Here is a 7,283-nt window from a genome sequence, read left to right on the forward strand (position 1 = left end):
GGTTGATAGGAATATTTTTGAAAGACCTTTTCATGGTACTTTACAACCTGGAAGGAATGGCTTTATCTTCTCTCAGGAGAACATGTAAGATTAACAAGTATATACAGCAAAAAAACAAAAACAAAAAAAACTTGCAGACTACAAAAATTACTTTTTTTTAGGGAAGTGAGCCATTTTTATATAGCATGAGTTTGCTAAGTAACTTTACATGTTTATAGACATTTTAATTATTTCTGATATTGATTGTTACTGGTTTTTATTTCACCAGTAAAACTGCTTGGGGAAAGAAGATCTTTAGAGCATTTGTTTCTTTTCCTTCCTTAGTCATTTCTTTATGAAACATTAATCTTTGACAATAAATATGAGAAGAAAAGCAACAAACAAGCAGTGGGTTTGTATAGTGGGTGGGAAACGGCAGGCCAAGGCAGGCTAGAAGTTCCTGTGACTCAGCAGCATGTTCTGTGGGACCGCCAGGAGTCTACAGTGTGGTAGTACACTCATCTTTTCTTCTCCCAAAGGTCTCAAACAGCTTAGATGGGAGGCTGAACGTGATGACTGGCTACACAACAGAGATGTAAAAAGTATCATCAAGAAAAAGAAACATTTTAAAAAGAGGATGAAAACCACTCAAAAAACTAAAAAGCAAAGGAAATGAGAGTTATTAATGTAAATTATAAATTGAAATTCTACTTACATCTAATTTTTGCTGTTCAACCATGTTTTTTGATCCAGCTCTCTGATTCCATACATTCCAGACTTCTCAGTGGATTTGTAATAAACTATAAATAAAAATAGCTCTCATTTATAAAGTCATGTGGAAACATTGTTAAAATTAAACATATTGGAAAAAAAAAAAACTTCTTTTTTCCATATTGCTACATAACAAAATGAAAAAGAAGACAGTAGGATTACAGACTTCACATATAAGCCCTGGCGTCTCTGATCATTGTAATAAGCACTATTTCACGTAACTACATGATGTTATCTTGTTCAGTCTTTATCTACTTGACAGAGAAAGAGACAGCTCCAAGAAGTTAGCAAACCTGAGATGAAACTGATCTTTTAAAACCAAACGTTTAAACTGTGGTTTGATTCTGTCACCTCATATATGAATGATTCCAGAGTTTACATTCTTAACCCCTAGAAGAATTCAGAATCCAGCCCATTACCTAATTTTCTCACTAGTATAGATGAGAATTTAGTCTCAGAAGAACTAAAATAGATGTGAATAGTATTGTTAGAAATGCCTTGTAAAGAAATTACTACATAATTTATAGGTTACCTGAAGAAGTTGTTTTATACTTATTTTTACTTAAGGAAAAACATACCGTCCAAGATGAAGGGATATTTCTTGCTCATTGTTTGCCTGAAATCTGATGGAAAAAAGGATGTCTTGAAATTAGATATGAACAGAAATGCATTATTAACACATACAGCCACAATTTAATGCTAGCTTTAGGGTCCATATGATGGGAACCATATAGATTAGAAATTTGTTTTACAGTCCTTCTCCGTTTGTTTTTGTTTTTTTGAGACAGGATCTCTCTCCCTGTTGCCCAGGCTGTAGTACAGTGGCACAATCACAGCCCACCACTGCCTAGACCTCCCTGGGTTGGGCTCAAGAGAGCCTCCTACCTCAGTGAAGGTCAAATAGCTGGGACGGGGCTTAAGGGAGCCTCCTGCCTCAACCTTCCGAGTAGCTGGGACTACAGGAGCACACCACCATACCCAGTCTTTTTTTTCCCCCCCCCTTAAGATACAGGGTCTTGCTATGTTGCCCAGACAGGGCTCAAGCAGTCCTTCCACCTTGACTTCCCAAAGTGCTGGAATTACAAGTGTGATCCACCACACCCAGCCATGACCAGTTTTTAAAATTCATCCCAAGCTTTAATTTGCTTTTAAATACTGTTGGGATGTTTTCTTTATACCCTTTCTTAGAGTTGAAAAGAAAAGATTTTGTGAGTATCCAGTAGCATTTTGGTACAGCGTTCCAACAAAGTACGCTGAGGAAGACTGTGACAAGTTTCAAAGATGGCTATCATGCCAGGACTATTCCTTGTTTTTGGGAAAAATCACTTCCTAATTTAAAAAGTTGAGGGCTCTAATATAAAATTTCCCCAAGAAAAATGTTAAAGCACTTTCAGCCGTAGCATGTGAAAGTCTTTTAGTGCCCACTGTTGATGCCTAGGAAGAATACTATAGCCTGAGAAAACTGTTACTCCGAGAAAACAGCAGTAACCAGTTACTTTCTTAGTCTACCAAACAATGAAGTGTAATGGGCAGGCTAAGTTTCCTCCATCTGTGCTTCCAAACTAAGCCCGACCAAGGACACTTGCTCTACCCTCCCCAAAAGTAAAACCCATGGAGGTATGAAATTTTTCCCTTAGCCCACAAACAAAATTTTTAAGGGAGAAGTGAGAGTCATCTAGTCTACAATAATGAATACTTTGATTCCTGTTATGCCCATAAAAATGTCTAATATCTTGAATCTGAAGAACCAATTTCTCCAAAAATGCCATTGCCATTTAACACATAAAATGGATTAGCAAAACTATACCCCTTTAGAAAGCATTAACTTCTGAATTATGATTACCTTGGCTTGTGTGCATCTTGCTAAACAAAAAATATGCTCCAAAAAGGCCTACAAGTTCGGCTACCAAAATTCCTTTAAAGATCTTCTTTGCTAGTGGTTCCAAAGTACGGGCCATCCTAAATTTAAAATTAACAGATATGTGTAAACCTGAATGAGCATATTTAAACTACTATTATCATTTCTCTAATAACTCAAATTCATTCCCACAATTTGAATGGCTTATCTGTATGGGAATAAGACTTCAATACTATGGTATACTTTTTTGGTTTAGGCATCCTACATACCTAGTTTTCAAACTCCATGCCTAAGGGGCATGATGAACCAAAGACAAAATTGGATAAAGCACAGGAAAGAGATAAAATGCAAGAAAGCATTGTAAAAAACAATTTACAGAACTTAAATTTTTTAACTGTGTAGGAAAACAGAATTGGGAAGATAGGTTAATTTTTTAGCTGCACTGGGAATTAAGAAATAATCTAAATGGACACAATATGTGAACAGCTCTTCTTTGTAAAGTGCCCTACAAAAGTAAGATTTTTCTGAAGAGGTTCTACATTTTCTAGGGCTGGAGTTCTTCATTTATTAATACAACATATACTAATATATACTATTATATATACTATATATGTATATTATAGATAGTATATATATACACTATCTGATATATACTAATATATACTAATATATGCTGATATATACTAATAAAACAACATAAATTATGTGCTATAGTTCAGGCATTTGGAGTGCAGTAGCACAGTCTCACCTCACTGGGCTCAAACAATCCTCCCACCTCAGCCTCCTGAGCAGCTGGGACCACTGGCATGCCTGGCTATTTTTTTGCATTTTTAGTAGACACAGGGTCTCAACATGTCACCCAGGTTGGTCTCAAACCCCTGAGCTCAAGCAATCCGCCCATCTCAGCCTCCCAAAGTGCTGGGATTACAGGCGTGAGCCAATAATCTGCCCTTTAGCAGACACTCTCAGTAATTTTTATACAAATGGGGGCAGGGGGTGGAAACTGGGTGATGAACCAATAAGAGGCAAAACTACAGACCGGTTAGATCTTGATTGTCTTCCTTTAAAAGCTAATCAAGAAAACAGGTTTGTGTCATTATTCTTTTTCAAATTAAAAGATAACAAGCTAAGAAAATAGAATTATAAGACTCTTACTGAATAAATTAATGTAAACCCAAGTTTTTAGCCAGCCTCCTTATAACCTCAAAGTCCAGAAGAGGAGAACCACTCGTTTTTCATCTCAGATGTTTCTATTGACCTGTGTGTACTCCTTTGTCCTCAGTCCCAGCTCGCTGTGGTCAGGTGTTTACTCCATTCACTTCCCACCCCTTTTCAATGCCTGAGGGTGGGTGTAATCAAATAACTTTCCTTTTTTTTGTAGGATTATTCTGCTAATATCTTACCAGGTGTCCCTCCCCACCACCCCCCAAATTCCCTCATTTTGATAATGTGATCACCCTGGAGACCAAAAGATTAAAACTTTACTATTCTTATTTAAAAGAAACGAAGCAAAGAAATTTGCAAAGGAAGGAATTCATATACAACCAAGAGGCAGTTGACTGGTGGGAAGGGACAGTTGTTTTGCTCCATTCACTACAATGCTGTACATGACTGACAGAAAATAAGTCATGCTCAATACAGATGCCTCTCTTGAAGTTATTTTTTATTTTTTTGGAGACACAGTCTCGCTCTGTTGCCCAAGCTGGAGTGCAGTGGCACCATCTCAGCTCACTGCAACCTCCGCCTTCCAGGTTCAAGCAATTCTCTTGCCTCAGCCTCCCCAGTAGCTGGAAGCTGGGACTCCCGCCACCAGGCCCAGCTAATTTTTTGTATTTTAGTAGAAACGGGGTTTCACCCTGTTGCCCAGGCCGGTCTTGAACTCCTGAGCTCAGGCAATCCACCGGCCTCAGCCTCCCAAAGTGCTAGGATTACAGGCATGTGCCACCGCCCCTGGCCTATTTTTATTTTTTTGAGACTGGGTCTTGCTGTCTCCCAGGCTGGAGTGCAGTGGTGCGACCTTGGCTCACTGCAATCTCCGTCTCCCGGGTTCCAGTGATTCTCCTGCTTCAGCCTCCCGAGTAGCTGGGATTATAGGCATGTGCCACCACGTCTGGCTAATTTTTTGTACTTTTAGTAGAGATGAGGTTTCACCAAGTTGACCAATCTATTCTCGAAGTCCTGACCTCAAGTGATCCTCCCGCCTCTGCCTCCCAAAGTGCTGGTATTACAGGCGTGTGCCCCTGCGCCTGGCCTCTTTGGGGGGTTTGTTTGTTTTGAGACGGAGTCTCGCTCTGTCGCCCAGGCTGGAGTGCAGCGGCGCGATCTCCGCTCACTGCAAGCTCCGCCTCCCAGGTTGACGCCATTCTCCTGCCTCAGCCTCCAGAGTAGCTGGGATTACAGGCCCCCGCCCCCACGCCCGGCTAATTTTTTGTATTTTTTGGTAGAGACGGGGTTTCACCGTGTTGGCCAGGATGATTTCGATCTGACCTCGTGATCCGCCCGCCTAGGCCTCCCAAAGTGCTGGGGGGTTATTTTTAATGTTCCAGGGATGAACAAAGACTGCCTGCAGGCAGTTCCATTATTCAAGGAATCGAAGTAAAATTTTGTTTTATGAGAGGGTGATGATAAGAAATAAAGTCCATTTGTAGGCCAGGGTTAAAAGGAAAGAAAATAAGTCCGAATAATACTGGACAGCTGCCTTGGTGTACAGTGGTGAGCGTAGCTGCCTCCAAGTAACATCGTACAACAAAGTATTTACCTTTCAAAAAATATATATATAGTTTTGCACTCCGAGGCTCCCGGCTTCAGGAGGCCGATGATAAAACTTCTAGTTCCTTTGCTACAGACCACCAGGGGCACACCTGTCCACCCACAACGAAGTGATGTTTACTAGCTGCGGCAAGGGAGACACGGCAGAGGAGCGCCTGCCTTCTCGCACAGGGACAGGCATCATTCCGGGAAGGAGTTTAGGTGAAGTTTAACACGAAGCCGCCTCTGAAAGATTCGGCGCAGGGCCGTGTGTCATGCAGTTAACATCACAAGGGGCTGAGAAGCCGACTCGGGGACATAAGCTCAAGCCAAATGTGCAATGCTGGGTCGGAAGCCCCTTATCCGGGGCTGCGCTCCAGGGAATCGGGGCTGCTTCCCTGTGCGGGGCGGCCTCCCAGCTTAGCGTCTGCAGGCAACGCGGTTTCAAGCAGCAACGTCTCTCCCTGTCTAGCTGTGCAGAGGACGGCTTTTCAGCAGAGGCAGAGAGCTGTCTCAGGCTGGCCGCCTCCGCGCCCCCGGCTCCTGCCGCGGTTCTCACCCAGCTCCCGCTTCCCCCGGTTCCCTCGTGCCCTCGGCTGCCCTCGGCGCTCCCCTAGCCAGCGGAACGGTCGGCCCGGGCCTGCAGGCGACACGCGCGGGCACGCACGGAGCACGGCCCGGCCGCCAGGCCACGGTCGCCAGCGACCCGGAAACACTCGCCTCCAGTGAACTGAGGCAGTGACACCTGACTGTCTTCTACATGTCCCCAGAACTGTGACGAGGCCCCACGCAGAAGCCCGCCCCACTCTCGTCGCACTGGGGACCCCGATATCCCACCGCCGAGGGGGATCTACTCACCGCAGTCTCACCTGAGGTGCGTTCAAGGAGGACTGCGCATGCGCAAGGCTTGGCGCCGCTCCACCCCTTCCGTTGTCGGCTCCGCCTCCACATTCGTAATTATCATTAATTGTACTCTGACCGCGACCCGAACCTGACTGCCCGCTATGTACATTATTTTGCGGAATATTCGCAATAACACATGCAACAGGTGCTGAGTGTATCTCATTTTACAGAGAGAGCAAGAGGCATACACTGCCCACAATCGCACCGTTAGTAAAAAACAGAATTCACATTTGAACCCAGGACACTGACACTGTGTAGTCTGTTTTGGGTTGTTTTTCTAACACTCTGGAAATTAAGGTGTGATTAGTCTCAGAGAAGCACCAACATAAGCATCACCTGAAAACTTGTTAGAAATGCAGAACTAGGCAGCGCGCGTTGGCTCACGCCTGTAATCCCAGCACTTTGGGAGGCGGAGATGGGCGGATCACGAGATCAGGAGACCGAGACCATCCTGGCTAACTTGGTGAAACCCCGTCTGTACTAAAAATAAAAATAAAAATAAATAGCCAGGCATAGTGGCATGCGCCTGTAGTCCCAGCTACTCGGGAGGCTGAGGCAGGAGAATCGCTTGAACCCGGGAGGCGGAGGTTGCGATGAGCCGAGATCGCGCCACTGCACTCCAGCCTGGACAACAGAGTGAGACTCCGTCTCAAAAAAAAAAAAAAGAAAGAAAGAAAAGAAAAAGAAATGCAGAACTACTGAATCTGAAACTGCATTTTAGCCAGATCCGTAAAGAATTCTTTTGCAAAGTAACACTTGAAGAGAAGACGCAAAGGGGACAAGGAAACAGAGAAGAGAAAAAGAATATAAAAGTATATTGAAGTACCGTGTGCAAGACAAAGCCTGAAACATCCAAAATAGACCCAGATCTACCTTCATCGAAGTTCTAGTCTACTTAGGGGTATTTACCACAAATAACTGATGAAAAGTACACAATGATAAGGGCCTTGCTTCTAATCTGAGGAATCTGTAAAGATTTTAGAGAAGGGGTGACAGCTGGAGCTAACTCTGACCATGCCAAGTA

The 7,283-nt window shown here is 43.4% G+C and overlaps 2 protein-coding genes across 3 annotated transcripts in view; one reads left to right on the forward strand and one right to left on the reverse strand.

Moving 5' to 3' along the window:
• Positions 1–809, forward strand: part of CEBPZ (CCAAT enhancer binding protein zeta) — a 406,976-nt gene extending 406,167 nt beyond the window's left edge. The window contains exon 17 of the mRNA XM_050753297.1: positions 519–809. Within this exon, the coding sequence (XP_050609254.1) occupies positions 519–655 (137 nt within the window). The 3' untranslated portion in view covers positions 656–809. The remainder of the gene's footprint in view (positions 1–518) is intronic.
• On the reverse strand, positions 503–6,254 carry CEBPZOS (CEBPZ opposite strand). 2 transcript variants are annotated; one of them, XM_050753411.1, is made up of 5 exons: positions 6,226–6,254; positions 2,594–2,709; positions 1,329–1,373; positions 695–779; positions 503–559 (listed from the first exon to the last, which is right to left on the reverse strand). In XM_050753411.1, the coding sequence occupies exons 2-4, from the start codon at positions 2,706–2,708 to the stop codon at positions 697–699; spliced, it is 243 nt and encodes an 80-aa protein (XP_050609368.1). In that variant the 5' UTR covers position 2,709; positions 6,226–6,254; the 3' UTR covers positions 503–559; positions 695–696. The 2 variants fall into 2 exon arrangements, with proteins under 2 accessions (XP_050609368.1, XP_050609367.1); XM_050753410.1 differs by lacking the exon at positions 6,226–6,254 and adding an exon at positions 5,367–6,015.
• Between the last annotated feature and the right edge of the window lie 1,029 nt (positions 6,255–7,283).

Source organism: Macaca thibetana, chromosome 13 (genome assembly GCF_024542745.1).
Source record: "Macaca thibetana thibetana isolate TM-01 chromosome 13, ASM2454274v1, whole genome shotgun sequence".
NCBI lineage: Eukaryota > Metazoa > Chordata > Mammalia > Primates > Cercopithecidae > Macaca > Macaca thibetana.

What these genes read in the sequence shown, in the direction of transcription:
- CEBPZOS (XM_050753411.1), bottom strand. Translation starts at nt 2,708, where the DNA reads ATGGCCCGTACTTTGGAACCACTAGCAAAGAAGATCTTTAAAGGAATT. An exon ending in CAAGATGCACACAAGCCAAG is followed by an intron (nt 1,374 to 2,593) that starts GTAATCATAATT and finishes TTTTTCCATCAG; the next exon opens with ATTTCAGGCAAACAATGAGC. An exon ending in ATATCCCTTCATCTTGGACG is followed by an intron (nt 780 to 1,328) that starts GTATGTTTTTCC and finishes TTTTATTTATAG; the next exon opens with TTTATTACAAATCCACTGAG.